The sequence below is a fragment of the Danio rerio genome, chromosome 25 (genome assembly GCF_052040795.2).
Source record: "Danio rerio strain M-AB ecotype USA chromosome 25, GRCz13ab, whole genome shotgun sequence".
NCBI lineage: Eukaryota > Metazoa > Chordata > Actinopteri > Cypriniformes > Danionidae > Danio > Danio rerio.
This window is the reverse complement of record NC_141045.1, coordinates 18,597,527-18,613,893: the sequence shown is the minus strand read 5'-3', so window position 1 is coordinate 18,613,893 and position 16,367 is coordinate 18,597,527. Positions and strand designations below refer to the sequence as shown.

Below are 16,367 nucleotides of genomic sequence, written 5' to 3'. Positions count from 1 at the left end.
TAACTTGACAGGTTAGGGTAATTAGAAAAGTTATTGTATATTGATGGTTTGTTCTGTAGACTATCGAAAAAAATAGCTTAAAGGGGCTAATAATTTTGACCTTAAAATGATTTATAAAAAATCTAAAACTTATTTTATTCTATCCGAAATCAAACAAATAAGACTTTCCCCAGAAGAACAAATATTATCAGACATACTGTGAAAATTTCCTTGCTCTGTTAATCATCATTTGGGAAATATTTAAAAAAGAAAAAAAAATCAAAGAGGGGCTAATAATTCTGATTTCAACTGCTCATTATATTATCACTAAAACAACAAATGCAAATGCATTACATTGACATCAACAATATTTCTTTAAGATGTTTATTTTAAAAAAATTATCATTTAAAAGTTTATCAGTTTGCTGAACACAGCAGATATTTTCAAGACTCTTTAAAATACACATACTAACTGTGAAAAGATGCCTAAATCTTATGAAAAACTGGATTCATATTGGCAGCTATTTATTCATCTGTATTATCTTTGTGAGGACGGTATTGTTTTTGTCAAGAATTAATTCATAATATTTCTCCTTAGAATAATTATACATTTTTCACAATTTTCCATCATAACCAGTAGGATAATAAGCCTATAATGCAAGCTTGCCAGTTTGACAACACAAAACCTTAGCCTTTTCTTTTAATAAACATTTTTGGTGAGACTTTTGATGGTCCCTATTGCACATTTTTGTTGACTAAAAGTTGCATTGCAGCTACATGCCAACTACTTCTCATTTGAGTATTAGTAGAAGGTCTGCTTGACATCTGCTCATACCGCTCCTTCAACACATTTAACTGACTACAAGAAACTTTGCAAGTACATGTCAACTTACACTAACCCTAAACCCAACCTAACACTCTACTTATATTGAGAATTAGTTAGCATGTAGATGCAATGTAACTTAAGATTCAAAAAATGAGTGATACCAAAATTTTATGCAAACGCATTCAAGCACTGAGGTGGGGGCCAGTAAAATAGGCTTATTTGAAATATTTTAACATATATTTTTTTTCCTTTTAAATTGCCACTCTCATAGACACAGTTTTGTTTTTAACTGTTGCCATAATTGAGCATAAAGAACCCTTCATTTGTTGTCTAATTTTAATATGCATGCACATTCCTCAGGAGACATGCATTGAATAATTATGGCTGAAAATAAGTGTTTAAAAAGTTGTATGCACACTGTAAAAATATCTGTAAATTAACAGTTTTCCATATTTTGTGATTTATGTATTCTATATTATGTATTCTTTCTTTCTTTCTTTATGATTTTTAATTGCATTGTGAGATCTTGATCTTTCTTCCAACAACTTTTATGTTAAAAAGTTTGAGAAAGTGACTTTTATTGACATTTTAGTTTGGTTTGATGTGATATATTGTCTTGTTTGGTGTCTTAAATTACGATACAAAAACCTGGAAGTAAACTGCCAGTACTTTTTCGTTTACATTTCATTCATTCATTCATTCATTCATTCATTCATTCATTCATTCATTCATTCATTCATTCATTCATTCATTCATTTATTCATTCATTCATTCATTCATTCATTCATTCATTCATTCATTCATTCATTCATTTTCTTTTCGGCTTAGTCCCTTTATTAATCTGGGGTTGCAACAGCAGAATAAACCACCAACTTATTCAGCATATGTTTTACACAATGGATGCCTATCCAGCTGCCGGTTCTAGTCCTTTAACCGGCCGGTGGTCTTTTCTGTGTGTAGTTTGCATGTTCTTCCCGAGCTTGCGTGGGTTTTCCCTGGGTCCTCCGGTTTCTTCCCACATTCCAAAAACATGCACAAGAAGTAAATTGATAAATCTAAATTTTGCACTACAGTTAATCTCTCACCATGCAGCATATCTTTTCATAGCATTCAATTTTTAGTCATCAGTTTTTATCAAGGGGGAGTTGTCGAGATCTACCTGAGCTCAAAGCTCCCCTTTCGTCCTCCAAACGGGAGGGAGCCCAGGGCTCAAGAACCTTTGGGCTCAGGGCTCTCTCCCGGGACAGCATGCCAAACTAGCTTATAATCAATCATCAGCTAAGTGTGAACTCTTGAAAGGGAAAATCACATGCTGATGTGCTGCAGTAACAGAATCTGAAAAGGTTTTTGGAGATACGAGGCATTAAAATTGTGGTCATTGATCTCGTTGCTGTTCCAAACTCCCTAAATGCACTTGTACACCTTTTATTGATTCTCATTTGGGAGCTTCCTGACCTTAGAATGGGCTACATATGCATAGTGTTTTTCAGCCAATGGTGAACTTCTGGTGGAAGCTTTATGTGACTAATTTCATAAGGTTCCTCATACCGCATGGATGTTGTAATGTTATTACAATACATTCAGTTAAATAGACTTAAGCATTCATTTAGTTGTTCAAGCATAAAAAGACATGAAAGACGTTTAAACGGAGGTGCCGTCAATAGCAGCAGACCAGCGCAGAAACTCCATTGAAAATACTGGGGTAAAATTTATTTTCATATTATATTAAGACATGGCAAGGAAAAATATAATTTAATGCTTCTTGTTTTATCTGACACCCACTTTATATCGTATCTCAGCCAGGCAGTGAAGATCACTGTTTTTTTTTAAAGAAATCAGATCTTGAATGCAGTGATTTTGTATGAGATGACAATAAACCGGAAGCCCAGGCTGGCTGACTGAAATTAAAAGATTGTGTGCATATCCTCTTAAGGCTCAAGGTGTTTTTTACATGCATTTTTAATTTCTCTTTGCTATTTGGGCTTATTTGAACCTAATTAAAATAAAAATCTAAGTATCACCTTTTGACATGATGTACTTTTAGAGAAAAATGATATCCAGACATGTGGACCTATGGTCCGAATTTACATAAAACACTTTTTCCTGAATTTTTTAAAGCATATATAATGTTTTTTTTTTTACTTGCTTTGGCCATCAGAGAGTAAAAGCAAATTTTTTTCATTTTTTGGAGAGTTAAAAATAGGGGTTGTTACTGTTGACCTGCTCTTTATATCATAATTTTACTTGAAGCGGCACATAATCATTGACTCATTCTTAACTACTTATGAACTCCTTTGTGTAAATAATCATAGGCTCATTCTGAAAATGTAGCCCTATATACATTTTTGGAGATTGCGAATTATGCAGCCAGAAGTATGTATGGCTGCATTTTATCTTTAAAACAAACGCTACAGGGTGGTATGACGCTGTTGCTTTTTGCATTTACCAGCTGACCGCTTCTTTTTTTTTTTTGATGGCTTTTCAAAACACTGCAAATGGGTTTAGGGAAGGGGGTGGGCGGGTCAATAGGTGCTTTTAAAAAAACTATTGGTTGGGTTTGGGGAAGGGGGAAGGTCTGGGTGGTCGGTCAGTTGGGGAGTCAGTAACTCAACAGTGACCTCTGGTGGATACAGGAGAACAGTAGGCACAAATTGCATTCACAAGAAAAATTTAGACCTGAAAAAGCATCCACAGCTGCAAAAAACGTAGCTCCTGAGACTTATTTAGCTTTCTCCAGAAATGTAAATAGAGGAACGTAATTAGAAAGAGCCTGAGTTGGTTTAAACTGTTCATTTATTTGTTTAGGCAGAACACTTTTCTATTATTTTTCAATTTAAACATGCACTAGACGGATGAGCACAACTGTTAGGTTTAAACATAAGAGTTCATGAGTAGTTAAGAAAGAGTGAATGATTATGTGCCCCTTCAAGTAAAGCCATGGCATGACATATTTAAATCTAAAGTGTTAATACATTAACAAACATGGACTAACAAGAAATAATAGCCATTATTCAAAATGAATTCATGTGACTCATTAAAGTTAGTTCTTGATTAGCGCATACCTTAGCACATCATTAGTTCATGTCGAAGCAGCGTTTGATTTACATATTAGTACATCATTATTCATGTACTAAGCTGATTCCATCTGTCAACACATTTATTTTAATTTTAAAACACCAATGTTTACTAGTGGAATCTGCACAGACAACTTACATTCCCATAATGTTATACAGAACTACTCTGTTCACATGAAATACCAATGCTGTTAGAATGGAGTTCAAGTATTTCTAGAAAATCAATAATCAATAATTAGAGGGAGGAAATGCAGTATGCTATTAAGGGCATGGACTCTCTCATTCTAGAGAGAACTACATGAACTGAAATAAACTAAATTGACCATAGTTTGTATATGGGAGAGTGTGTGGGTGTTTCTCAGCATTGAGGGTTGTACTCTTAGTGCTTGGTTGTGGCTGGAAGGGCATTCACCAACAAAACATTTGCCAGAGTAATTGGTGGTTAATTCCACTGTGGCAACCCCTGATATTTTATGTTCTTTTCTACCAGATATCCGACACGCTTCCTTTATTGAGAATCTTGCCCCTGCCGTTTAAAAAAGCAGGGGATAATATGAAAACAATAAAAAGTATGAATCAGAAGCTGATTGACGAACACAAAAGCACAAGAGTGCCAGGAGAGCCGAAAGACTTTATTAACTGCTATCTGGATGAGCTTGATAAGGTGCCACTTTCTGCTGACAAACATCTAAGTATACATTTCACAATTTACAATATATAAATGAAGTGTGCCTTTAATTGAGATTATTGATATTTTACATTCCACAGGTAAAAATCAATGTTTCCACCTTTTCCGAAGACCAGCTTGTTATGACCGTTTACGATTTGCACTCTGCAGCGACCTACAACATTTCTAACACCCTCCTCACTGCTTTCCTCTACCTCATGAACCACCCAGAGGTGCAAGGTTTGAGCGCACATTATTAAATCTGTCTTAATTTAAACCAGTTTGAGTTTTTTATTTGTTAATTTTTATATTTTCATAAATTTCTCCATAGGTAACCATTTTTAAGTATTCAAGCACAGTACTGAAACTCGGTTGTAATTATTAGGATTTTCACAGATCACCATTCTGCCCTGACCAGACAGCCCAAACAATAAATTGTAACACTGTAAATCACAGTAGTCCTCACCCCTTCTATAGTGTCACTAAAACTCACCCCAATCAGTCTGATGGTGGCGCTACAGCAATCATAAGTTTTGCTCAAATTGCTCATAACTGCTAAACTGTTCAATAAATATCCAATGATGCATTTTGTAAGGTGTTTTAAAAGATAACATGGGATACCAAAGTTACAGCCATCAGACAAATATCACCTAACAAATATATGAGATTATTCCAAAAGTATCAGAAACCATTACAGTGCAACTGTCAAGACTCTCTAGGTCAACAAATCAATCAAAGAAAGTGTAACTTTTTGAATGGGATAGCTATAACTGGGTTAATCACAAAATGGGTGAGTAAATACACTGGGTGAAGGTCTGGCCCGTATGGAGCTCTTCTTGGTTTTTGTCACTCTCTTGAGGCGTTTTCAGTTTGTGTGGCTCGAAGATGCTGGGAAACCAGATTACACCCCTGTATTCAGGCACACCATGACACCCAAACCCTACAGAATGCACATCAGACGGAGAAACACAGTTAAACAGTGAATCTTAATGCTGACAGTGATAACAAAAAGTTGATTTGACTTTTTAAACTTTTAACTTTTAGTTTTTACACATTTACAAAACAATTTTTACTATATAAACTATTTATATCAAGAACATTATAGGCCTACTGTTTCAATATGGATCTTCTATGAATTCAAGAGGATGAATGATGCATCTTTCAAATGTATTTTTGTTACTTCGTTACAGTCACATAAAAATTTAACTTTACAGACAATTTAGCTGACCCAATTCACCGCATGTCTTTAGACTGTTGGGAAACAGGAGCACCCGGAGGAGACCCAAGCAAACACAGGGAGAACATGCAAACTCCACACAGAAATGCCAACTGACCCAGCTGAGGTCGAACCAGCAACCTTATTGCTGTCCTCTCAACATCTCAAATTAGTTAACGATAATTAAATGACCTTTATCATAATAAGACAACTGTGTTGTTCAATAAATGAAATTTGATATACATTTTAGTAATGTTTAATAGGCTATTTCAGGCCCACAGGCACCTGGTGAAAGAGGTGGTTCTTTTTTTTTTTTTTTTTTTGAGGTGGTTTCATTTTCTATTTAATTATGAGATTTAAATATGGCATTTTTATGACAATTTAAGCACTATTTTTTCAGCTGAATTGGCTTGTTGGATGGTTATCATAACCACACTTATTGATATACCAAAGTACATCCAAAGTAAATAACAAACTGGCCAGCAAGTTCAATTTTCCTCAATTAGAATTTAGCCATTTCAATAAAAATAATTACAAGATTTTGATTGAAAGTTACTTGTAAAATGTTTTCTCTATATAAAAACACTACAGTCATAACTCTTACGTCAGATTGTGTGTTCTCTTGCACAGCTGGATGTTGGACTCTTGTGACATCACTCGTAGAAGAAGTGCAAAAAAGGTGGAGCTCAAGCTTAAGCTCCCCCTCGCTGGAGCTCAGCTCTCCTCAAATGGCTCTGTAGCGAGCACCACTTGGGGCTCTTTCTCCTCTTTCTTAGCACTGGTCACACCGAAGCTACATCCAACTTCCGCTTAATCTTATAGCCTTTATCAATGGGTTAGTTTCAATATTCTTTACTATTTTTTAAATTCTGGACCTGGACATTTGTCAGTGAGGGTCTTACAAACCAACCGAACCCCTCTACGGGCCTTTATAAAAGGTTCTCACGCAAATGTACAGTTTACTATCAGAGCGACACACAGAAATCAGCAACACGCAGGTTTCAGTAGCACAGTCCAACCACTTGCGTTCGCAAAGATTGATCGCAAAAATTATTGTAAACTTTGTGTAGCTATGGTGAGCCATAACATTTCTCTACTGCTTTATTTGCCATACCTGCTTCACACACCGAAAAAAACCTGCATTTTACAGTCTATAGCGACAGACGTGACTAAACAAACTGATCACACGTCTACTTTATATTTAAACCAGTGCGCCTGTTTGTATGCAATACAATAAAACGTGACTCGCAAAACTCTCACGTTGATCCTCAAGTGACTGAAACGTGTAATTATATAGTCTGCAGAACAAAGAACAAATAATCAAACTTTTGGTAGGTACTAGCCTATTAGGTTTATGTAAATGATTTTATTGATTATGTTCACTTATTAAACCAGTACAAAGTACATATAATGATTTTTCTAAAATATTCGGGTCCATTTTTCGGTCGATCCCGCAACAGACTGGGTTGAATACCCGGCGTGACGTGGTTTCCGCTTGCGCTCAAAAAAGTTTGTATAAGTTGTTTGCCAGAATGTTGCAATATCTCCGAAAGTCCATGATATAAAGAGGTCCAGAAAGCCCTGTCTGCTTTACAAGCTCGTTTCGCTCGTGTTAAACAAGGGCACAGCAGTAAGGATGTTAGAGGTTTCTGTTCTTATTTTAATATGCATCTTTCTCGTCTTTTTCCTCATTCGTATCAAGAGGCCGAAGAATTTTCCTCCTGGACCTCCTCCTGTTCCTATATTTGGAAATCTGCTTCAGATCAACATGGTTGATCCCTTGAAAGAGTTTGAAAGGGTATGGCTTACTTCTCATCTTGAGTTTTAACATTTCATTTTTTTAATTTTTAAATATTTTTTTTGTTTTGCTTTTAGCTTGCAGAAAAATATGGCAACATTTTCAGCCTGTACACTGGATCAAAGCCAGCAGTTTTTCTAAATAATTTTGAGGTTATTAAGGAAGCTCTGGTTACCAAAGCTCAAGACTTCTCAGGACGACCTCAAGACTTAATGATCAGTCATCTTACTGGGAATAAAGGTATAACTCCTATTAGGGGCGTAGCAACCGGGGGGATGGGGGACATACGACCCCCTCACTTTTAGAGACAGATCATAGAAACAGGTGATTAATAATAACATAAATGTAAAATTTTGGATCTTATTTAGCTGTCCCCCCACTTTTAAATTGTTTGCTACACCCCTGACTCGAATAAATAAATAACTCCTAGTAGAAACTGTTTTAGATGTAAAAAAAAGAGTAGTGCTAGATCTCATAAATGACTTCATCATTTTTAAGGTGTTGTGTTGGCTGACTATGGACCCCTTTGGAAGGACCATCGGCGTTTTGCTCTCATGACCCTGAGAAATTTTGGTCTGGGGAAGCAGTCCATGGAGGAGAGAATTCTGGGGGAAATTTCACACATTGTTGATTTCCTTGACAAGAACACGGGTATTTATATGTGATTTTTCTATTTCTTGAAGACCATTTCTTTGAGATTTTGGCAAGTAAATGTTTTTATTATTATTTACATTTGTACAGGGAAAACAGTCGATCCTCAGATTATGTTTCATAATATTGCATCAAATGTTATAAACCTGGTTCTGTTCGGATGCCGTTTTGATTACAACAACGAATTCCTTCGGGGCTACATTCAGCGCATTGCTGAGAATTTAAGGATCCTTAATGGACCCTGGAACATGGTGAGATCTCAAAAATGAAAATTTTTGCACAGAACTGCACAGTATACAGTGCATATTGGCTACCATATTTTTAGGAATAGTGTGTAAGGCAATAAATCCTATGCTAATTATTTTTTAAAGGGTAATGTGTTATAATGTTTGACATGACCAACACCTAGATGTTATTCAGTACAGCTGATCAAATTACCTTACATAATTATGTGGTTGGCACCTATATTTGTGGTTATATAAATTATGTATAGGGCATTATAATAGTATGTCATAATATAAGCCACAAAATAATGCATTGTATATAGATTAATATTACAATTGCTATGACAGTTCTTTATGAGACCTTGCAATGTATTATAAAATGCATTAAAGTATTTAATCCATTAACTTCATTAACTCTGGAATAAATGCTTAGAAATGTTGGTGTGGTCTGTAATTAGGATTAATATCTCAAATAATTGCTACAGTAACTTTAACAAATAAGAACAAGTCATGTTTAACTTATGAGCAATTATATTTCCAAACACTTTTGGTGAACATTCGTTATAAAGCACTATTTAATTTGGACAACTGAATTGAATATAGTGAATATAGTAATTTGTGCTTAAGCAGTAGTGTGGATACACTGTTTTCTCAACATGCACGTATTTACAAAAAACAAACAAACAAACAAACAAACAAACAAACAAACAAACAAACAGATAATTATAAATGTTACATTCTTAAGTGCTCTCCGCCTCCAGTCCACTCAACTCACATGCATGCTCTTTACCACCATATTTTTAAAATTAAAACATCATATGCACAAGGGGAAACTACACTACCCGACAAAAAGTCTTGTCGCCTGTTTAAGTTTTAACAACAAAAAAATAACTTGACTTCTAGTTGATCATTTGATATCAAAAGTAGCTTATATAAAAGGCAAAGGCCTCTAGATTACATTTATTTTACCCAAATAAACTGTGATCAAGCCTTGATTTTTAATTATGTACTTAGGACGGTAATGTCTGACTTTGCTTAGTCAAAAGTCTTGTCACTTAACAGAAATGATATACAGTATAGAACAAAGTCATGGTGCTATGGAAACAGAATGAATATTGTGTTTGACTCCCATGAGCTTGAACGACGGCATCCATACATCTCTGCAGAGACTCAAATAACTTATTAATAAAGTCATCTAGAAAGGCAAGATTCTTTGGATTCATCTTCAATGACTCCTCCATCTTACCACAGACATGCTCAATAATGTTCATGTCTGGTAACTAGGCTGGCCAATCCTGGAGCACCTGACCTTCTTTGCTTTCAGGTACTTTGTGGAGGCTGAAGTATGAGAAGGAGCGCTATCCTGCTGAAGAATCTGCCCTCTCCCGTGGTTTGTAATGTAGTGGGCAGCACAAATGTCTTGATACCTCAGGCTGTTGATGTTGCCATTCACTCTGCCGATCTCTTGCACACCCCTAGACTGAATGTAATCCCAAACCATGATTTTTCCTTCATCAAACTTGACTGATTTCTCTGGGAATCTAGAGTACATGTAGGTTCTAATAGGTCTTCTGGAGTATTTGTGATCATTGGGATGCAGTTCAACAGATGATTCATCTAAAAAATTCTTCCGCCACTTTTCCAAATCATCAACTAGAAGTCAAGTTAGTATTTGTTGCTCTTGTAATTGGGATCGACAAGACTTTTGTTAGGTAGTGTATATCGCGCACAGTCCTGGGATGCATACATCAGATTTCAGCAAAAGTAAAAGGTAATCTGGGAATTACATACAAAGAATGTGCATAAAATTCATAGTATATTGCACACATGCATACTATGCACAGCATATATTCTGGATACTGAAGAAATGCTAACAGTAGTATGATAGTATGGCATTTCAAACACAGCCCTTGCAATATCACTTGATAACTTCATTTTTCTCACCATTTTAATGCTTTTTGTTTGGTGCTGTAAGGTGCATTTGTAAATAACTTGAGATTTTTGTTCTTTTCTACCAGATATACGACACATTTCCTTTATTGAGAATCCTGCCCCTGCCTTTTAAAAAAGCATTTGATAATGTAAAAATAATAAAAAGTATGAATCGAAAGTTGATTGATGAACACAAGAGCACAAGAGTCCCAGGACAGCCGAGAGACTTCATTGACTGCTATCTGGATGAGCTCGATAAGGTGCAACTTTCTGCTGACAAACAACTTTCTGGGAATACATTGAAACTCTGTAAATGTTCTGTGTACAACCACTTGAGACTCAGATTAATGATATCTTGCATTCTCCAGGTAAAAAATTGTGTTTCCACTTTTTCTGAAGACCAGCTCATCATGAACATTATGGATATGAGCTTTGCAGGGACTGACACCACTTCTAACACCCTCCTTGCTGCTTTCCTCTACCTCATGAACCACCCAGAAGTGCAAGGTTTGAGCACACATTAAATTCGTTTTTATTTTAAACAGGTTGAATTTTATTTGAAGTGTTAAGTTTTCAAACTGTCAGAAGTATGTTAGCAAAGCTAGCATCTCAAAAGGACAGCAACATTCAAACACTGTCTTGTTTTCTAACCAGTAAAATGCCAGCAAGAGATTGATGATGTTCTGGAGGGTAAAGATCAGGTGACATATGAAGACAGACATAATATGCCGTACACACTGGCTGTGATTCATGAGGTTCAGCGTGTCGCTAACATTGTACCACTAAGTGTGTTGCATTGCACCACAAGAGACACAGAGCTAATGGGCTACAGCATCCCAAAGGTGAGAAAAACTTCTAAGAGACTAAAGGTTTTATTCTTTAAAACAAATTTAACCTTTTTTTTTTCTTTTTTTTGTCAGGGAACTGTAATCATTCCTAATCTCACTGTTGTCCTAAAAGAAGAGGGTCAGTGGAAGTTTCCTCATGAGTTTAACCCAGCAAACTTCTTGAATGAGCAGGGCCAGTTTGAGAAGCCTGAGGCCTTCATACCCTTCTCCACAGGTAACAGTTTTAGGGGTTCTAGCACAGCACTGAAATCTTATTCATGGTTCAGACGGTCATGAAAAACCTGGAAAAGTCATGGAATTTTGACATGGCATTTTCCAGGCTTTAAAGTAAACCCAAGAAGTTTTGAAAAAGTCAATGATGTCTGTTTAACAAATATACTTGAATATGCTTCATTGGTAATATTTAAAATTTTAAATTTAGTGGGGTGAATAGAAGTGCTCAACTTTCTGTTTGCCATCTTCAGGAATTCTGCCTTATTTTTAGGAAATCAAAGCAGAGAATAGAATTTTATATAATAATAATAATAATTTTATATATATATATATATATATATATATATATATATATATATATATATATATATATATATATATATATAATTTTTTTTCTTAATTGGTTTAATATGTAACCTACTACGCAAGCCATATGGAAAAAAACCTCCGCATTTTGTGGTGCAGGTGTCTGTAGCCCTTCACTGACTTGGTAGATGCAAATAATAGTGTCACACAGCTGTGTGTGTATGGAATATCCTGTCTCAAAATGTAGTGAAAATCCTACACTATGGCAATGGTTTGATTGTGGTGTTTGCATGTCTATACTGCACTTCGATAATACGACTGAAATCGGCATACTCCACATGTCTTAATCTGATTTCTGTGTAGTTCAATTATGACCTTAATTGGATTAAATTATTCAAAAATCGCTGTTTACATGGTAAACTCTTAATCAGAGTATTGTGTATTGAGTATTGCTGTCCATGAAAACATACTCCCTGATACTCTCCCTCAGCAGAAATTACAACTGGGTTGATTGCCATATGAATTAACTTATCATTTATAAGTTAAGCTAAAAGATATATGCTTTACAAAATGATGCCAAATTCTCCATTTTCAAATATTCTTACATTCTCTTTAAAGGTGATATCAGGAGCGTTGACGCTGTCTAGTGCCATTGATGAATATTTATTTGAAACTCTTAAAATCTTGGAATTTTAGTAGCAAAAATGTGTATGAACCCTACCTGTTTTAATCGCTAATTTGTGTTTATGCTTCTATAAAACAGACTAAACTGTAAGTCATTCCAATTTAAAAGTTTACAGATGGGGTGGTTTCTTCCATTCTTTAATGTCACCCTGACAGTAGCACCACAATGATCAAAAGCACACCCACTCATACCAATATGCCAATGTAGCTAAATTCAGGCATTTTGCATTTCCTATTTATCTTGATAAGAGGACTAAAAAAATCAGCCACTGGGAGGCATCATTGGATTTTAGAAGTGCTTTAGATGCCAATTTTACACAGATTGATCAGATTCTTTGAGGCAGGGTTGCTCAACACCATTACTGCTATTCTGCCTACCTGTTGTTCATTCCTAAGCCAGTAGACCACAACGTTGGTTCTATTTAAGGCTCTAGTAAACAGGATCCAACTCAATGTTCCTTTAAAAAACTGTCATAAAAGTAAGATCGATTGGTTAATCCTGGATAGCAAAACATGGGATTTCCAAATCTGGACCAATTTGATCCAGATTAATTTTTTTTAATAACTGGGCCCAGGAATAGAGTTGATCACCCCTGCTTTAAGGTCTTAATGAAAAGTCTTGCTTTGGTTAAATCTCTAAATGGGAGTTTAAATAAACATCCTTTTTACCCTACCAAAACACATCCGACCACAGTGGAGACTCTTCTCTCTTTAAATGCTATAATGGCTGCTGCTCCCCTACACTTTCAAAGGCTGAATAAACACAGCTATGTTTTAGTCTACCAATCCATTCTTGAGGAGCTAAACCAATGCACCACACACTGCTCTCAGCTTGAGTTTTGTCCTCATCACTGATATATTAAGGACCATTTGAAGCTGTTTCCATTTTTTTGACGATGTAAGATTGTGTTGTGTGTATAATTGCTTGACATTGCAGCCCACCATTACCAATGTAAAATGCATTCAAACAAACATGTATACATGTAAATGGTAACCTTCTCCATCCCTGATTTCTGTGATTGTAGCATTACTGAATAAGTTATTGTTTATGCAGTTATCAACCCCTAGTAGTTTATGCTTGTAGCTGTATTTTGTAATTAATCCTGCATTCACTGTGTTTCTCCAGGTCCTCGTGTGTGTCTGGGTGAAGGTCTGGCCCGTATGGAGCTCTTCTTGATTTTTGTCACTCTGTTGCGGCGTTTTCAGTTTGTTTGGCCCGAAGATGCAGGGAAACCAGATTACACCCCTGTATTTGGGCTCACCATGACACCCAAACCCTACAGAATGCACATCAGGCGGAGAGACACAGTTAAACAGTGAATCTTAATGCTGTATATAAAGTTCCAGAAAATAAATAACAGTCAGGTTCTGGAGGTAAAAATGCATTTACATTTCTTCAGACGCTGTTTCTAACAAGAACATATCAATCATTCAATGTTTATATATCATGAATCTTTTAAATGTACTTTTGATATTCTGTCTTTTCTACAAACACAATAAAGGTCTAATCAATTCTCTTTGATGCATTCTTAAAATCATCTCAGTTTTACAACATCTCCTTTGCACAGTTCTGATGCTCATTTTAAAGAGAATATTTTAAGGGAAAACATTTCAATTTTGATAAATATCATTAAATTATACCATAATAATAATAAGTGAAATATCTTTTCTAAAGAGTCACAATGCTGAATTTCCTTCCACACAGAAGTGGACTTAAACAGCCATACAGGAAATATGTGCACTTTAAGTTCACATCATTTAAAGTGTGGCTCTTTAACAGAAGATTTATGACCGATAGCGAGTCTATACAAGACTATAGCATAACAAAATCTGTTAATCAGATTAGAGGTTGAAAATATCTATAGGATTAGGAGAATTGGTATATTAGACATTTATTTTAAACATGCACTGATCGTTTATCTTTAAGATGTTTATTTAAAATGATCATTCAAAAGACCTTTTCAAAAGTTCATCAGATCTTTGTACTCTACATATTTTCTAGACCAAATGCTCTTCAGAAGAATGCTAAAAATGGTTAAATCTTACGAAACACTGAATTTGTTTTACTAACAGATGGATATTGTAACAGATAACAATCCTAATGCACTCTGTCTCACTGAAACCTGGCTGAAACAAAATGACTATATTAGCTTAAATGAAGCAACTCCTCCAGGATTCTTATATAAACATGAGGCTCGTCAAACTGGTCGTGGTGGTGGAGTTGCATCAATCTTTAGTGATTTCCTTAATATTAATCAGAGAAACGGACTTATGTTTAGCTCCTTTGAAGTATTATCGGTTAATGTTCAGCTTCCAGATACTATGCAAAAACATGTTATCTCTCGCTTTAATCACCATATATAGACCCCCAAGACCCTATGTCAATTTTCTAAAATAGTTTTCTGATTATATTTCTGACTTACTAGTCAAAACTGATAAAAAACTAATTGTCGGTGACTTTAACATCCACATAGATGACGCTAACGATACATTAGGGCTCGTGTTTATGGATTTACTACACTCACTTGGGATAAAGCAAAACGTTGTGGGTCCAACCCATCGCTTAAAGCATACATTAGATCCAATTCTGTCTTATGGAATTAAGGTCATTGATGTAGACATTATACCACAAAGTGATGATATTACAGATCACTACCTCTTACTATATAAGCTGTGTTTACCTGAAATTAGCAAACCCGCTCCAATATTTCGCCCTAATAGAGCTATCGTCCCATCAACCAAGAATGAATTTATAAATAACTTACCTGATCTTTCTGTATTTCGTAATGCACCCGCAAACTCAAATGAACTTGATGTAGTAACCAGCAGTATGGATGCCATCTTTACTAGCACACTAAATACTCTGGCACTAATCAAATTAAAAAAGGCTAGAGAGAATAAAACTACACCATGGTATAATAGTCATACTCGCGCTCTCAAAACAGCAACCCATGCCCTGGAACGTAAATGGAAAAAAAACTAATTTAGAGGTCTTTAGAATTGTGTACAAAGACAGTATGTCCAGCTATAGGTGGGCTCTAAATTCTGCCAGGGCCGAGCACCTCCGCAAACTGATAGAAATAACCATAACAATCCTAGATTTTTATTTAACACCATCTCTAAATTAGCAAATAATCGGTCATCCTTGGAACAAAATGTTCCACCGCAAATTAGTAGTGATGACTTCATGAATTTTTTCAGTAATAAAATAGAAGGCTTTAGACAGAAAATAGGAGATGCCAAACTTTCTGCACCGGCTTATACTCCAAATCCTGTAAATATTTCACTGAATCATACTAATAATAACCAGTGCTTCAAAATCATAGAACAGGAAGAGCTAGATAAAATTATAAATAGCTCTAAACCAGCTACGTGTATGCTGGACTCAATTCCAACAAAATTACTGAAAGAATTGCTGCCTGCTATAGGAGAACCTCTTCTTAACATTATCAACTCTTCTTTATCTATAGGCCATGTTCCAAACTCTTACAAGCTAGCTGTTATTAAGCCTATTATTAAGAAACCGCAAATGGACCCCAACAACTTAGCGAACTATAGGCCTATTTCAAATCTTCCATTTATGTCTAAAATACTAGAAAAAGTTGTTTCCACTCAATTATGCTCTTTTCTGCAGACGAACAATATTTTTGAAGTGTTTCAGTCAGGTTTCAGGGCTCATCACAGTAGAGAAACTGCATTAGTGAAAATAACCAATGATTTACTCTTAGCTGCTGACCAAGGGTGCGTCTCGCTATTAGTTTTACTCGATCTTAGTGCGGCATTTGACACCATTGACCACAATATCCTCATAAATCGCTTAAAGTCTACAGGTGTCCAGGGACAGGCTCTACAGTGGTTTAAGTCATACTTAACTGATCGTTACCAGTTTGTAAATATTAATGGACAGCCTTCACAAGTCAGCCCAGTAAAGTATGGGGTGCCTCAAGGAT

The 16,367-nt window shown here is 35.6% G+C and overlaps 1 protein-coding gene across 4 annotated transcripts; it reads left to right on the top strand.

Annotated features, from left to right (window-relative positions):
* The first annotated feature begins 6,513 nt into the window (after positions 1-6,513).
* cyp2x7 (cytochrome P450, family 2, subfamily X, polypeptide 7) lies at positions 6,514-13,940 on the top strand. 4 transcript variants are annotated; one of them, XM_087310600.1, is made up of 10 exons: positions 6,514-6,596; positions 7,464-7,559; positions 7,637-7,799; positions 8,058-8,210; positions 8,301-8,461; positions 10,453-10,626; positions 10,735-10,873; positions 11,021-11,208; positions 11,287-11,428; positions 13,544-13,934. In XM_087310600.1, exons 2-10 carry the CDS (start codon positions 7,530-7,532, stop codon positions 13,735-13,737), a joined length of 1,344 nt encoding a protein of 447 aa, XP_087166726.1. In that variant the 5' UTR covers positions 6,514-6,596; positions 7,464-7,529; the 3' UTR covers positions 13,738-13,934. The 4 variants fall into 4 exon arrangements, with proteins under 4 accessions (XP_087166726.1, XP_087166725.1, XP_087166727.1 ...); XM_087310599.1 differs by having other exon boundaries at positions 6,514-6,836; XM_087310601.1 differs by having other exon boundaries at positions 6,514-7,092.
* The last annotated feature ends 2,427 nt before the right edge of the window (positions 13,941-16,367 follow it).